The sequence below is a fragment of the Crocuta crocuta genome, unplaced genomic scaffold (assembly GCF_008692635.1).
Source record: "Crocuta crocuta isolate KB4526 unplaced genomic scaffold, BGI_CrCroc_1.0 scaffold46, whole genome shotgun sequence".
Classification (NCBI taxonomy): Eukaryota; Metazoa; Chordata; class Mammalia; order Carnivora; family Hyaenidae; genus Crocuta; species Crocuta crocuta.
The window spans coordinates 492959-509901 of NW_027530975.1; the positions used below are offsets into that span (position 1 = coordinate 492959).

General features: G+C 37.0%; 1 protein-coding gene and 1 long non-coding RNA gene across 3 annotated transcripts in view; one reads left to right on the top strand and one right to left on the bottom strand.

Moving 5' to 3' along the window:
* ANK3 (ankyrin 3) overlaps positions 1–16943 on the top strand; it is a 338327-nt gene that overhangs the window by 96445 nt on the left and 224939 nt on the right. For both annotated transcript variants that reach the window (XM_077770154.1, XM_077770152.1), the window contains exons 2-4: positions 9951–10052; positions 10455–10553; positions 10765–10863. In XM_077770154.1, coding sequence (XP_077626280.1) covers positions 9951–10052; positions 10455–10553; positions 10765–10863 — 300 coding nt within the window. The remainder of the gene's footprint in view (positions 1–9950; positions 10053–10454; positions 10554–10764; positions 10864–16943) is intronic.
* The window catches only part of LOC144236503 (uncharacterized), a 173822-nt gene that overhangs the window by 40512 nt on the left and 116367 nt on the right, over positions 1–16943 (bottom strand). The window lies entirely within an intron of this gene.

The window sequence follows — 16943 nt, forward strand, 5'->3', positions numbered from 1 at the left end:
CAGGCCTCACTTGCATACACTTTCTGACAGTTGTTACTAAAGCAAATACATTGCTCCATAGGTGATCCCAGCAAGCATCACAAAAATTAGGTGCTTTGCCCAAAGTGAATTAGGAAACCGTAGTAATCTCAGACTCATTGAGCATCACCCCTTTTATCTTCTCTTCAAGTGTGGAAGAACCCAAATTCTGTCACTAGACTCACCTTTCTTTGGTGAAATGGAGAGACAGCAAGAAAGAGCAGACAGACATTTTTGGTTCCCGATTGAGTTGCTTCAGGCTTTCACTTCCTGAGGAATATTTAGAGCATTGGACCATGCAAGGGATCAGCATTTCTTGGTTCAGCATTTACTGGGATTCTGTTAGGTAGAACTCTGTCCTGAGCAAGACAGATGGAGTGACAGTTGAACTGGTCCTAGGATTCTAGTTGCTAGGCCTGTTGATGAGGGAGAGGGAGTGAGGGCCAGTAGTCAGCATTACTGCAGAGAGATGTCCTGGGTGACATCACAGTGACAGGAAATTATGGGTCCTGTCTAGAAATAATAAGTCTGAGAAATGAAAAGCTGTCTAGATTGCCTTCAAGATCAGTATTTGTGTTTTTAGTTCTGGCTGGAAGTGTTCGTTTGGGTCAGGATTTAAAAGGCCAAAGAGGCTCTGCCATAGCAATTGAATACATGATTTAAAAGCAGAAACACTTTTTACAATGAAACCTGCCATCAAACAGCAACAGATAAAAGTGTATCTACTTGGGGTGAAAATGCAAATAGGCATAAGTAAATCAGCCATACTCCGCCTCACTCTTGATCTTAGTATTTTTGTCTACTAGAGCTCCATAGAACTGCTGGTATTCAGGAAGGAGCCTGGGCTTTTATCAAAGAGTTATGGCCTTCAGCCCTTGCTGCTTACTTATTAGCTGTATGACCTTGGGCAAGCCACTTCTTTCATGAAACTCAGTTTTTCACATCTGCAATGCAGATTCCTATCTTGATTGAATTTTTAAGAAATAAACACGAACAATGCATGTGTAAAAATAACATTCGTAAAATGCTTAATGAAGTCTCTGACCTATAGTGGGCATTCACTAAGTTGCAGTTACTGTATTTGTCATGATTTTCTGAGAACCCTCAAGTGGTTCCTCAGTGAGCTCCTGAGCAGTGTTCAGTGCTTCTAGAATATTCAACTAGAGATAGTGTACTGGCTACAACCTCCTGGAGGTTTTTAGAATGATCTGGGCATCACATGGCTAGGGCCTGAACTGGGCAATTAGATCAGGGTGAATGGAACAAAACTGAAAAGTTTAAGCTTATCTCGCTGTAGGGAAAACTAAAATGTTAGCCTAATGATAAAAATGAGTCCTTTGAGGTGCACTTGTAGACTGGAACAAAAGTAAGGGATCTGTAGAGGTAAAAATGACATAAAAGCAAGAACCAGTTTTATTTGTCTACATAGACACAGGGCCCAGGAGACAGAGCCTAGAACATGCCCCAAGTGGGCAGTCTTATATGAGATCCCCTAATAAACTGGGCCCCTAAGGGGTTGGCTCCCAATACAGGAGTGGACAGGAAAACCTACCACAGAACAAGAGTACCAAACACTTGCCAGTCTCAGTTTGTCACCAGCTGGAAGGAAAAAAAAATTTCCATGAGAATTTGTAACCACAAGGAATCCCTCATCTCCATACCAGTTTGAAGTCTAAATTTATCTGTGTAGTCTTTAAAACAAACAAACAAAAAAAAACCCTCAAGGCAAGCATTTATTTTAAAAATAATCTCGGGTTGATCATGCCTGTAGGCAACTGGAAGAAGTAATGTTAAATTCATCTTTGGAGTATGGCACAGTTAACCCAGGCCTGAAGGAATTCCCAAAGATTAACTTCTAAGGAATATGAAATCAAAATCAATAATCAGAATCCACAGAAAGTGTAAATTGGTATATAATCACTTTGAAAAACAACTTGCCATTCTCTAGTAAAGTTGAGTTAGCACATAAGAAGTGACGCAGCATTTACGATAGGTATATACCCTAAAAATCCTTGTCTGTTTGCATCAGGACTAGGGCCAGAATGTTCATGGCAGCCCTATTCATAGTAGACCCAAACTGGAAACAACTCAAACATTCATCAACTCCACAGTGGATAAATAGATTGTGTTACAATCACATAATGGAATCTTCTGCAGCCGCAGTGATAAATCAACTGCAGTTATGCATGTCAGTGTGGATGACTCTTAGAAATACAACATTAGACAAAGGAAGCATGTCACAGAAGGATCCATAATGTATGATTTCACTTATAGAGAGTGCAAAGACAGTCAACTACATAATATTTAGGTTAGGGAGGTTTACATAGATGTTGAGAATGATTAACTAGAATAGAGGGTGCCTTTGGAGAGCCAGTCAAAGAAGGGCTCATTGGAATTCTAGGGAGCCCCTTGTAACCTTCATTCTTGAGTTTACTGAACAAGCAGCTGTTTCTGCCATTATTTTTCTTTAAGCTATTCATATATGCTTCAGGCATTCTTTTATATGTATGATATACCTTATGATAAGTATTTTTTAAAGGAGGATAAAAACTAAAAATGCCCCTAGAGGCAGAATATTTGATAAGGACACACATAATTTTCTTGAAGAGAGTTTGAGGGAAAGAATAAAGAAGAAATAAGTAATCAAAGATTCACACCTCTCATCACACACACATACACACACACGATTTGTAGCTTAGTGTGGTGACAAATGTTAACTAGACTTATTGTAATGATCATTTTACAATATATACAAATACCAAGTCAGGAAGTTATATACCTGAAAGTAATATGATGTTATATGTCAATTATATCTCAACCAAAAAAAAAAAAAAAAAAAAAAGGAAGCAAATCAAAGTTGTATGCTTGAGTGGCTAGGAAATCTTAGAACCTTTAAATCAAAATAAGAAAATCAAAGGGATTTATGATTCACATCTCTAACATTAGTACCTAGTTGCTGCAGCAGAAATGTTTATTGCTGCAGTGAATGTCAGGGAATTGGGGGACATGGAAGTGGAATCCAATGGGTGCAATATACATGCAGAATGTTAGGCTTCAAGAGAATGGTGGAAACCACAGTAGTGAGGAGGTCACTTGGGAATGAGCACAGGAAGGAAAGAAATGTGAGTTCTGAAAATAGAAAACACCCATTTCTTAGTGATGGTTTGGGACAGTGAGAAACAAAAAAGAGTGAACAAAGACATGAGGGAAAGACATTCAAGAAAGAAAAGGGGGTCAGTACTGTCAAATTGTTTAACATTAAGAAAGGACAGAGCTAACATTTAAGTAATGGGATTCGATGATTGGAAGGTCATCAGTGATTTTGGACAGAGAGGTTTGACTGATGGATGAGATAAGCCATACTGCCAAGAACTCAAATATGAATTAGTGTTAAGGATATAGAAGCAGTGAGACTAACCCAGACCAATCCTTGAAAATGTTTGATGCTTACAGTATGATTTTAAAATAAAGTTATAATCATTTATTGAGTACTTGCTATGCACTTACACTAAGCACCTTATATAAACAAGCTAATTTCATTCTGATACTAGATTATTTTATGCCCATTTGACAGCTGAGAAAATGGAGGCACACATAAATTAAGAAGTTTGCCAAAGTTGCTTACTAAAACTTACCACTAATAAGTAGAGTAGCTGGGGTGCAGGCTAACAACAATAGAGAAATAGAGGAGATCATCATTTGCAGGAAGTGCTAGATAGAAATGTGGGGGGGAAGTTTTTGCTTTGTTTTGGTTTTAAGTTGTTTAAGAAACACCTGAGTACATTGGTAAGCAGAGAGCAGGCACAAGTAGAGAAAAGGACCCTGAAGCATACAGGAAGGATGATCTTACCCTTCATCCCAGATAGTTGGGAAGATGAGATAAAAGAGAAAAATTCAAGAATTGGTAGATCAGGTATTAACAGTTCTCAGAATTGCTCCCTGAGGTTTAGAAGCAATGGAGCACAGCTCCGTTACATACTCATTGAGCCTCCCCAATCTACATTTCTTTTGCCAGTCCACTATTAGCCTGATCTTGAGCCTTTAACTAAACTCATTGAAGGAATTGTGGTCTAGAGAGGATATATCTGAAAGTACTTACACAGTGAATTTGATGGTTGGATGGACTTATGGATGGATGTAAGATGAATGAATGAACCAAGAGTTTCCAAGCATAAACTATGAAGCAAAAATTTATTAAGCCCTTTCTCAAACTAGTGATTAATAGCCTACACTCTGGAGTCAGACTGTCTGGGTTTATATTTCTGCAACTCATAAGTTCTGTGTCCCTGGGAAAGTCATTCATCCTTTCTAGAGCTCAGTTTCCTCATCTATAAAATGGAGCTAGTAATAGTTGTTATTTGTATTAGTTGCCTAAGGCTGCCATAACAAACCACCACAAACTCAGTGGCTTACAGCAATAGCACTTACTCACAGTTCTGATGGCCAAAAATCCAAAATCAAGGTGTCCACAAGGCCACACTTCCTCCAAAGTCTCAAGTGGATAATTCTTTGTGTCTTCTGACTTCTGGCATTTTTTTTTTTTAACTTTTTTTGTTAATGTTTACTTATATTTGAGAGAGGGAGAGAAGGTATGTGGGGTGGGGGCGGGGGGGGGAGGACAGGGTTGGCAGAAAGAGAGACAGGGACAGAATCTGAAGAAGGTCCCAGGCTCTGAACTGTCAGCACAGAGCCTGGTGCAGAGCTCGAACTCATGAACCATGAGATCATGACCTGAGTTGAAGTCAGACACTTAACCAATTGAGCCACCCAGGCACTCCACCTGGCATTCCTTATCTTGTATCAGCTTAACTCCAGTCTCTTCCTATATCTTTACATGTTCTCTCTTATGTATCTGTATGTCTTGTCTTCTTTTTTTTTTTTTTTTGAGATATAGTTGACATATAACATTATGCTAGTTTGAGGTGTACAATATAATGATTTTGTAGTTACATATTTCCTCTTCTTCTAAAACTATCAGTCATTGGATTTAGGGCCCATTCGAATCCAGTCTGACCTCATCTTAACTAATTATATGTGCAAAGATACTACTATGTCCAAATAATGCCATCCTTTGGGGTTACAAGTGGACATGAATCTTGGGGAGACACAACTCACTACACTACTTCATGGACATATTATAAGAAGTAAACTAATATAAGAACTCATGGAATTAATACATAGTAAGTGACTAATATAATGAGGTTAATGTAAGTACTTGTAATAGTGTCTAGCATAGAGTCAGAGGTATGAGGTATTAGTTTATTACTTAGGTTGGCACTCAGGAAATGCTTATTCATTCCAGTCACTGCTTTCTGCTGAATAATATCAATATTCCAGCATAGGTGGAAATGCTGAGTTATTAGATTAATCCATAATAATGCTTGACTCTATCCTTGAAGCTATTTCCTTGAAAAACACACGTGGTTCATATTTCTTTCCTGTCTAGTAAAATGACTAAGTAGACATGAAATGGTGATGAAAGACATTATAATTTTCCAGATTCTGCCTTCAGATTTTGATCATCTTGGGGAAAAAAGTGCTGACCTGCTTATATTCATTTTGTGCCAACTGACTCACGAGGCATTGATCTCCTCTGTATGACTTTTCACGTGGGAGAGTTCACCTTCTCATGAGACCTGATTTCCTTCCTTCCATACGGCTTTGTCTACAACTGGCTTTAAGAGGCACTGTTTTGATAGCATGCTTAAGACTAAAAACCAGGCTATAGCCTGTGTAGAGTAACTCCCAAGTTTTTGATGAAATGACAGCTAAGAGACACAACACGTTGATATTGAGCCAAATATAAAATACATAATTTTTAACATTAAGGAGATAAAGAGCATCATATAGGTACTACAGATAGAATTTGGCGAAAAAAATAGGGAAGAATCCATTATTTACCCTGCCACTTCAGCAACATGATTTGGTAAAGTGTTAAGACTGAGGTGAAAGTGAGCCTTCACCTGCACCAGTCTGTTTCGCTCACTTCTGTGCAGCCAATTATCAGCATTGACTAGGGCCCCATCAGTGTTCAGCAAACATTTGTAGAAGGAAGATGCAGCTGCATTATTTGCAGATGGTTGAGAATAAAAAGAGGATCTTCTTGGTTCTCTTTCTGAAGACAGGAATAACCGCACTCCCTATGTTGTCATTTTTCTTCAAGGCAGATTTCATTTTCCTCCTCTTGCTTTTTCTTTGTATTTTCCTCCCTTTTTATCCCCCATACTTTTTCTTTGAAGTCTAAAGTAGCTGATTGTTCTGTATCAGTGTGTTAAGCATGCCTGTGTGTAACAGAGGGCTGAGAAAAGTGAAGAAAATAAATTTTTGTTTCTTCTCTTTCTCTTAAAGTTCTCAGGTGATAAGTTAGCTACCTTAGAGAATTATTTGATACCAGGGTCACTGAGTGAAACAGATACAGTGAAAGTATTCACTGGAAAACTCATAATCACTTATCTACTGCTCATGGATTCATGTTCTTAAACATGTTCTTAAACATGAATCCATGAGCAGGGTTGGCAATCCCAAGCCACATGAAATCAGTGTACAAATTAGGTATGCATGTGCAGGTTTGATGTGTATATGCAGATTTGGTGTATGTGTGTATATATGTGCAATTGTTGAAGGAAAATAATTTTTTTGTAACTATAGTTAATCTCCAAAGAATCTGAACTCCAAATAGGTAGAGAAACACTGGATTAGAAGAGTTGTTTTATATTGTTGTATTTTGTTTTGCATTAGAAATTCTGATGAGAAAATTTCAGAGAGGAAAATGGACAGTATATAGTTGTCAAAGCTTTTCAGATGTGGAATCAACTCGAAGGCTTTCCTTGAATTATGATACCCCTGTTTGAACTTCTTTAGTGGCTGTTTTTTTGCACTCAGAGTCAGAATTGGGGATGCTTAACTCACAGTTGTTATCTCTGGCAGTTGAAATATCCAATAGTGATGTAATTTGTTCCCAGAACAGCCTCAGAGCCCTTCTGGGCAAATTCACTGATAAGTCATTGAGCAGGCACAAAGAAGATGATGTTTTATGGTACAATGAGCCATCCTCACATAGCTAATTTATTTCTAACTGAACTTTAAACCAGACAAGCCCACCACCACCACCATCTCAAAGTAGCAAGCCTCTACAAAAAATGTATTTTATTTTTCTTAAAATTCCTGGAAACTTTGGTTTGTCCTTTGTCTAATTTGAAGCTGTATCTCTTGTCCTCCTCTTACTTGACCCTCTGCTCTGATTAAATGATTTGCATGCTTGACTCACATCCCAATTTTATTTTAGCAATAGCTACGTGTGTTCCCAGATACCCAACTCAATCGCTTAGTTTATCATCTCTGGCAGTCAGCTTTGTATTCTAGCAGGTTTCTCCATTTAAATAGCTGCTGCTGCTGCTCTTGTGAATAAAACTTCCTGAATTGTTGCAGGCAATATTTTAATTAATACAGTTATTTCCATACAATTTACCTATTTATTGATTCATTCATTCACAAAACCATTTTTAGGCACCTGCTATGTGCCAGGATGCTTCTAATTGCAGGGGAAACAAAAAGATGAATGTTATACATATAGTCACTGGCCTGGGAAAGGTCAAGGCATGTGATAACTCAGGCAGGCCTACAATCTGTAATAACAAATTGGTTTTCTCTTTATTTAGAGCAGTGGTTCTCAGCTGGGGAAATCCCTCCTCCCCAACTGCCAAGGGAAATTTGGCAACTCAGGATATATTTTTAGTAGTCACAAATAGGTGATAGTTGGTAGAGGCCAGGGATGCTAGTAAACATTGACACCAAACAGGACCATCTCCCACATCAAAGAATTCCCTGGATCAAAATGCCAGTAGGGGTGCCAGGCTGGCTGAGTTGGTGGAGCATGCAACTCTTGATCTCGGGGTTGTAGGTTTGAGCCCCATGTTGGGTGTAGAAATTACATAAAATAAAATAACATCTTTCTTTAAAAAATGCCAATAGTGATGAGATTGGGAAGGCATGATTTAGACAAAGCATTACTTCTTTTTTTTAATTTTTTAAAATGTTTTTATTTATTTCTGAGAGAGAGAGAGAGAGAGGGCGTGAACAGGGGAGGGTCAGAGAGAGAGGGAGATAAAGAATCTGAAGCAGGCTCTAGGCTCTGAGCTAGCTGTCAGCACAGAGCCGGACACGGGGCTCGAACCCACGAACCATGAAACCATGACCTGAGCCGAACTCGGACGCTTAACTGACTGAGTCACCCAGGCGCCCCAAAGCAATACTTCTTCAGAGAGGTGTACTGCTATAAATGAGGAGAGTGGACAGCATAGAAATGGTGGCCTCTCCTTTGAAGACCTGAGCAAATCGAGTCCTAACTAAATTGACCCACACCAGAACCAAAGACTCTTCTGAGAATGGAATTTCCTTTGTCACAATTACCTTTCCAAGGATGAAGTAGCACTCCTCAAAGATTGGCATCTTGCCGGCTTTCCACATGTCTACCCTTGTTCTTAAGGGACTTACAATTTAGGGAGGAAGAAGGACAGATATACCAAAAACGTTAATGCTGTGTGAGAAATACCAAGACGGTTCAATGAAATTCATGCTTTGGGAGCACTGAGCAATTAATCTGCCCGGGCTGTCTGGGAAAGCTTTCCAGATGAGGTGGCCTGTGAACAGGGGCTTTGAAGGTATTCGCCAAATGGCTGAAAGAAGACAATTTCCTCTGTTATTTAAGCCATATCCTGCATGATTGCATTGATAACCAATGACGAGATGTTTTTGGCTACCCTTTCAGAAAATCCTGCTTCTGTGTTGTTTTACACTGAGCAAGACTCCTTTACAAATTGTGCAGATCCAATTTTGAAGTCTTTCCTCTCACTACCTTCTTTCCATTAAAGATTTCACTGGTATAGGTGGTATCAACCCCACAATCAGAAGTCCTAGTGTTTAGCAGAAAGGCAGTTGTAAGCTTTCAGTGAATGAGTTACAAATTTGGTTTTTGTTGTTTTTCAGTTTTTATGTATTTATCTATTTGCTCTTGCTAATGTTCCTAATAGTTTTCTTAGGTAGTGGCCTTAGCTTGCTTCAAAATGTATGGAAAATACTCTTTACAATTTGCACAGACATATATAAATGCTTTTCACATACATCCTATGTTCTAACACGTGGCTTTGTGCTGTAGGAAAATCCAAGAGAACATCCTACAAATTCCTGTTTAACTAGTAGAACAACATTAAATATATTTGTGAAGCTTGGATTGAAAAATTGGTTGGGATAGTTAAATATGAAAGAATGGAATAGATATTAAATTTCTGTAAATTAGAATAGTGAGATTTTCAGGGCGCCTGGGTGGCTTAGTCGGCTAAGCATCCGACTTTCACTTAGGTCATGATCTCGCGGTTCGTGGGTTCGAGCCCCGCGTCGGGCTCTGTGCTGACTGCCAGCTCAGAGCCTGGAGCCTGTTTCAGAGTCTGTGACTCCCTCTCTCTCTGACCCTCCCCTGCTCACGCTTGTCTCTCTCTCTCTCTCTCCTAGGAAAAAAAAAAAAAAGAATAGTGAGATTTTCATAATGAAACCACCAGGAAGTGATAGGATTTCTCTTGACTCTTTAGGAATTGTATGTTGATTTAAGGCTCCTATATATTATGGGAAATTTTCTTTTTCAGTTCAGGATCAGTTATGACATCACACAAGGGGTAACTTTGTATACTTGAAACTAACTTTTCAAGGATTTATCCTTTTCCTGGTGACTTTACAAAGACCTTTTAGAGTATTTTAATGTTAGAAGCACAGTAGTTCAATTTTAAAAGATTGATCTTAAAAATCTTTTTAGAAATAACAATAGTTCAATTTAAAATTATTGATTTTAAATATCTTTTTAGTTTGGACTATGTGCTGAATTGTTCTAACATGTATATGAGTTTCATTTTTCATCAAGATGTTTTTCTTTTTTCTTTTAGTCTGATGCCAATGCAAGTTACTTAAGAGCAGCTCGAGCTGGACACCTCGAAAAGGCCCTTGACTACATAAAAAATGGGGTTGACATCAACATTTGCAACCAGGTTAGTTGTGGTTATTGTTGCTGTTTAATTGTTTAATTAAGATTTTTTAAATCCAGTCTATAAACTCTTTGAATCTTTCATTAGTTATTACCGAAACTTTCTCTTTTTTGCCCTTTTTTTTCCTGGTTAAATGTCATCAGTCAGATTTTCAAATTACTCTGCTTTGTTAAAGGAGCACTCAGAAATGTAGATATGCATTCTTTAAGAATTCCTAAAATTCAGTAAATAATGATACCAGAACAACTCACCTAATTTTCAAGTACCTTTATTCCTAATTCAAGATTCTATACTGCATACATACAAGTAATTGTTGATGGGATATTATCTTCAGAGTTCTAAGTAGACTGTTTGCTGCTCTATTCTCAATCTACTGAGTAAATTTTCCCCTTCATTCTTAATCAGAATGGGTTGAACGCTCTCCATCTTGCTTCTAAAGAAGGCCATGTAGAAGTTGTTTCTGAATTGCTACAGAGAGAAGCCAATGTGGATGCAGCTACAAAGGTCAGTGTCACATATTTAATGATCTTTATGTCAGTTGACAGATTCAATGCGGATTCACCTTTGATAAGAATCAGGGCAAGCTTCTCATGAGATATTTGTCAACCAACCATGTTCTCTTTGGGAAACTTAGAAACAGAGGGATTCGATATTTTATAAAATATTGAAACAAAGAGATAAAGAGGGTGAGTTGATGTCTCTTTTCATTTTACAGAAAGGGAACACAGCCTTGCATATAGCATCTTTGGCTGGGCAAGCAGAAGTGGTAAAAGTCTTGGTCACAAATGGAGCCAATGTCAATGCACAATCTCAGGTAAACCTACAACTCTATTGCAAATAAATTTTGTTATAATTTATAAATGTTTGGGTCTAGTCCTTGCTTGGTTTATATATCCTCTGAGAATATAATTCTTTAGAGTTATATTCAATGAACAGTTATATGGTTGTAGATTTTTAAAAGTCATCCATCTAGAAAGGGGAAACCTCTTGCACTGTCAGTGGGAATGCAAACTGGTACAGTCACTCAGGAGAACAGTATGGAGATTCCTCAAAAAACTAAAAAATAGAACTATCCTATGATCCAGCAATTACACTCTGAGGTATTTATCCAAAGGATACAAAAATACAGATTTGAAGGGGTACATGCACCCCAGTGTTTATAGAAGCATTCTCAACAATAACCAAACTATGGAGAGAACCCAAATGTCCATCAACTGATGAATAGATAAAGAAGATGGGGTATATATATATATACAATGGAATATTGCTCAGCCATTGAAAAGAATGAAATCTTGCCATTTGCAACATCATGGATGGAGCTAGAATGTATTTTGCTAAGTGAAATAAGTCAACCAGGGAAAGACAAATACCATATGATTTCACTCCTATGTGGAATTTAGGAAGCAAAACAGATTAATAAATGGGAAGTGGGGGGAAAGGAAGAGAGGGAAATAAACGACAAGAGACTCTTAACAATAGGGAACAAACTGTGGGTTGATGGAGGGAGGTGGGTGGGGGTAAATGGGTGATGCATACTAAGGAGGGCACTTGTGATGAGCACTGAGTGTTGTGTGTAAGAGATGAATCACTGATTTCTACTCCTGAAACAAAAATTACACTATATGTTAACTAAAATTTAAATTAAAAAGTAAAATAATAAAAATATTAAAAAGTCATCCGTTTATGAAACTGTATGACTGGTAATCATAGACACATATTTAAGGAATATTTGTAGTGCAGAGTCTTATACTATTTTATAATGCTAGCTTAGGTCCAGCCTCAGTATTTATTAAGTTACAAAGGAAAGAAGAGTGCCTATAAATGAGGAAATGCTCTTAGTAGTTCATAATATTTCAGTGCTTTATTTAGCTGAAAAAGGGAAGAAACTGTTTAATTCTTGTTTAGTAACTAAGGCCTCCTTGTTGTTCCCTGAAACAGATTAAAAGAAAAAAAAAAGAATAAACGTTAAAATTTCCTAAACTAAAATTTCCAGATTCTTTGCTTTGGATATACACTAATAATTCACTCAGTAGGTCCTCCTGTGTTCTCTGAGTCTTGCAGCATGAAGTTCTAAAAAGAACATCAGTAGATTACCATTTGGTAGACTTTCAGTCTAAAAAAATTACTTTAAAATAGGTTTAAAAATTGGTCCTCATAATCCAAATTTTTCATTATTTGAGTTTCCATAGAAATGAGGTTGTATAGGAAGGCAAACATCATCATAACACAGAAATATCCACTAAGAACCTGACTGTTTTTAAAACTGGTCCTTGCTCAAACATTCCTTCTAGTTGGATGTTTTCATCTACCCCTGTGTGTTAGTGTGAACCCCAGGCTTTTGTATATTGAACAAATTGATTATGGAGGAAAGCCACAAGTTTTGCAAGACACAGGATTGCATGAAGTTAGGGGAATGGTGTGGGTGCACAGCTGTGGGTTGTGGTTTTCTGGCAATGTGTAAAGAATTAGTATAATTCCCTGATAAGTGTTTCAAATGAGAATGAGTTGAAATCAAATGGTTTCATGATTTAATAAAAAGATTAAGGGACCAAAAAAAATTAGGTGAGAGTCTTTGGTTTGCAAAATACATTTACAAAAAGACTATCTTTTTTACTTAGGTTGTGAAAATAAAAAGTGAAGTGAAGGACATCAAGCTATCATATAATTTTGTTAGAAAAATTACCCTTTTTTCCCCCAAAGAAATTCTATTTGATTTAGACTTTGTTCATTGTGGGAACTTGTACATGAATCCAGTTATAGCCAATATTTGGTTAACTCATGAACAGTTTTACAATTTCTAGTTTTGTCTTTTAAAATAAAGTCTCAAACTAACTCTTTTCCTTATAAGTATACTCGATTTCCTCATCCTTTTTCTGTATTGATTATCTGTGGATAACACAAGCCTCCCATATTTTATGAGTCCACAGAACTGCAGTGACACCCTCCATGGTTAGTAACATGGCTCTGATGCTGTTAAATATCAGTGTCATGGAAAAGCAACCTCGTAGCATTTCCAAACATGTGCTTTCATGTATATCTACTCTATTGTCTTTAGTTTCTTGTGATTGGACCTTTGATCCATGGTCTATGCCATTTTATTCTGATTCCCTATGAAGGTTTCCTTGGACTAATAATACTTTTCCAGAAAGGAATGTTATTAAATTGAATACTGACAACGACAGTACTTTGAAAGAGATATAGACCAACTGACCATAAGCAAAGCGCCATGCTTTTAAAACATTTTTTCAGATGTTCCTCTAACTTTTTATTGGAAAATAACTAATGTTAAGCTCTGAGAGAGTGAGAGAACTCTTTAATCTATTTTCATTTGATTTCTCCCCCCATGGGAGAAGAAATAAACCTCCTTTTAAATAATGTACACATTTTTGACTGATCTTTAGAGCACCCAGAGTTTTAAACCTCCTTAACAATGTCTGAGAGAATCTGCAGTTGAAATCTAATCCTAACCAGATTTGATTTCAACTGATACACATTCCCTGCTGATGACAAATGAGAAGAACAGAGCCCGGGTAATTCCTTGTTCCTTACAGCTGTGCTTGGCATGCCCTGCCCCACAGTTCACAGTCAAGCATGGCGCCTTCATCTGGACACCTGTCCCCATATGCCTTCTGAGCTGTGTCATGCAGCAGAATGGAGTTTCCATGATAATTTTCAGTGGGAGCTCTTCAGTAGGAATTCTTATAAAGAACAATTGAGATTAAATCCCATTTAGGTGTCAGCACAGAAAACATCTCAGGAATGTTGGTATTCAAGAAAAGACTGCATCCCCGCTAAGTGAAATTTTAACCAAATAGGTAATATTTAATAGCCAACATGAAATCGTATAGTCTCCTGCACCTTCCTTATATATGAAAATTTTCCTTATTTTGAAAATAAAAGTGAAATTTGGCAACAGCAAGTTCTGATCTTATAAACTGAGGGTCTATAAACTAAGAATTTTTAGATATCACTTTAAATTAATTCTTGTCATTGCCTTGATGTTATATCTTAATAAGTTAGTTAACTTTTTCTTATATTACTTAACATTCCAGAAATGATTTAGGCCTACCCTGAGAAAGAAATTGTGTTGAATAATTAAATTATGATTACAAAGAACTCTACTATGATTAAGTCCCTAATACTTTGCACTAAATACAGCAACAATGATTACTAGTGTTTGCAAGTAGAAACTCTCAAATTACATCAAATGACATCCCTCACTCTTTTCTCCTTTTTTCTCTTTATTCTGTAATATTCTGTAATATAATATTCTGCACCAACATTGTTGATAAAGAAGCAAAATCTGTTTCAAATAATATTTTACCATAACCATCAAAATATGGGTATTTGGTGGGGGTGTTTTAAAAAATGTTTACATTGTATTTATTTAAGTTCTGAATATGTAATACATTCACATGATTCTACCATCAAAATGCATGAAAGGACAAACTGGAAAACTTCTTCCCAGTCCACCCCCCATCTGCCCATCCCCACCCATCTCCACTCAGAGGTGAAACAGGTAACTTCTGACTGAGTTTCTGTGGGTCCTTTTCAGACAGGACAAGACCCTTTGATTAAACCAGTGCCTCCTTGGCCTTTATGTGTTTTTAAATGTTTCCTTCCATGAGGAGGTCAGGTCTTGATGAAGTCAGAAAATAGGTGTGATCCAAATAAAGCCTCTCTGACCTTTGACCTTATAGCACACCGGTAATCTAACCCACATTCACAAAAATCAGTATCTCATGTAAATCAGTGCAAATTTGTCACCATGCCCTTATAAACATTTTAATTCAGAGCAGTGCTTCATAAGGTATATAGGCAGGCTGTAGGAACCTAGGATGGATAAAAAAAAATGTACATAGATGAAATGTAAGCCCTTACTTAAATGGAAATAACAGAAGGACTTTCTATTTTATTTTATTTGGGTGGATATTAGGCAGAATACCTAAGTATGATCTATAAAATTGTAGGTCTGTATATTTGCATGCTTATGATAACACCACAATAAATGTCTGGAGCAGAAGGTATTGAAGATAATGTATAAAATCAGGTATCAAAGAGCATACTTTCTCAGTCTTGAGCTGTTCTGGCTTTTGAAAACTGAGTCTATTGTTGCTACAAAAAAAAAATAATAAACTGGGCACCCATATGTTCCTTTCTGGCCAGTTCTTTGTTTTGGAAATTTCCTAAGTTAGGAAATTAATTTGGAAAAAAAAAGCCAGTTTTGTACTTTTTTCTCTTAAAAGAAAAATAATATTCTTTCTGAAATCTGACCATTCTCCCAATGCAGGTGCTATTTCACAAAAAATCATTTCAGCTGTAGGTTTTCCACTGATAATACATTGAAATACTTGTGCTTTAAGCCTCTTTGTATGAGAGAATAATGATCATATTTTTATTCAGTCTTTCCAAAGTATGTTTATAATTACTCCCTAGAACCATAACTAGATGATGTACATGTGTTCTCATGCCATGTTGATCCTTTCTTGATTTTTTAAACTTTGTATTAATTGGGGTTATTTGATTTAAAACAACAGAAACTAACTTGAACAAAAAAAGGAATTTATTGAAATTATGTGGGGAACACATTGAATAGAAAGCTAAAGAAGCTTTTTGGAAAGATTTGGAAACCAGAGAGTTGGGGTTTAACCAGAAGCTAAATGGTAAAGTTGCCCTCTGATAATGTTTTTTACGGATCATTTGAAAGGGAGATAGAGGGATTTGGCAGAAAATGGAATTGAGAGAGATAGAGAGTAGACCTGGAAGAGCAAGCAGAAGATATCCTGCACATGTATCTACAGTGTGGTTGAAGAAGTTCAGGCTAAATTTTCTTACAGTCCAACCAAGACAGGCACTAACTACATTTCAGGGAAGAGGTAGTTCCCCTAAAGAGAAGAGGAGTGATATTGCTAGAAGAGAAACAGATGCTTGATGACCAAAACTAAAGCAAAACAAAATATGTCAAATGTCCACTATACAATGGAAATGTCCTTTGTGGAGGAAAAAACAAAAACACCAAAAACATTTTATCAACATGAACAGCCGAAGTAAAATGAGACCATTCATCCCCATTCAATGCTATATATTGTGTGATTCCATTTATATGAAGTGTTCAGAACTGACAAATCCATAGAGACAGAAAGCAGACGAGTGATTGCCACAGGGCATGGGGAGGAGTGAGTGGGGAATGAGGACTAATGGTACAGCGTTACTTTTTGGGGTGATGAAAATGTCCTGGAATTAGATCGTGGGGATGGTTGCTCATCTGCACTAAACCCACTAAATTATACACTTTAAATGGGTGAGTTTTATGGTATGTAAACTATATATCAATAAAAATATACAAAACTAAAAAAATATGAAAGAATGTGACCATTCAGAAAATGGCCAGCTTTCAGGTAATGGCAATAGAATGCCAAGCACTAACAAAAAAAGAAAAGAGACACGAATGTGGGAAACGATTAATTACAGGGCTCAATCTTGCTGTGATTCTTATCTACATATGATTTTTGAGTAATCACAATTCTACACAATTTACTCTCTGCTGTGGTGAAAATGGCATGTGGAATGATTTAAAAGTTGTGCTTCTTATGAATCATTCTTTGAAAGCTCCAGGTCTGTAAGCTCCAGCATCCATTAAACCTCAGTACCTGGTTTGGGATTATCTTCCTGGGTCATGAAATGTTTGGTTCTGGAATATAAACTCAAGAACTGTCTACATACATCTGGCCAGAAGCTAGGTATTTGTAGGTAGACCAGTGTTCCTTAGGTAATCTTGAACAGCAAACCTCTGCCCTGAATTTGAAAGAATCCACTGATATAAATCATTGATTTTTATGTTTGAGAGAATAACAACTATTTTCAAACTTTTTAAGAACTTTACTCCTAAAATCT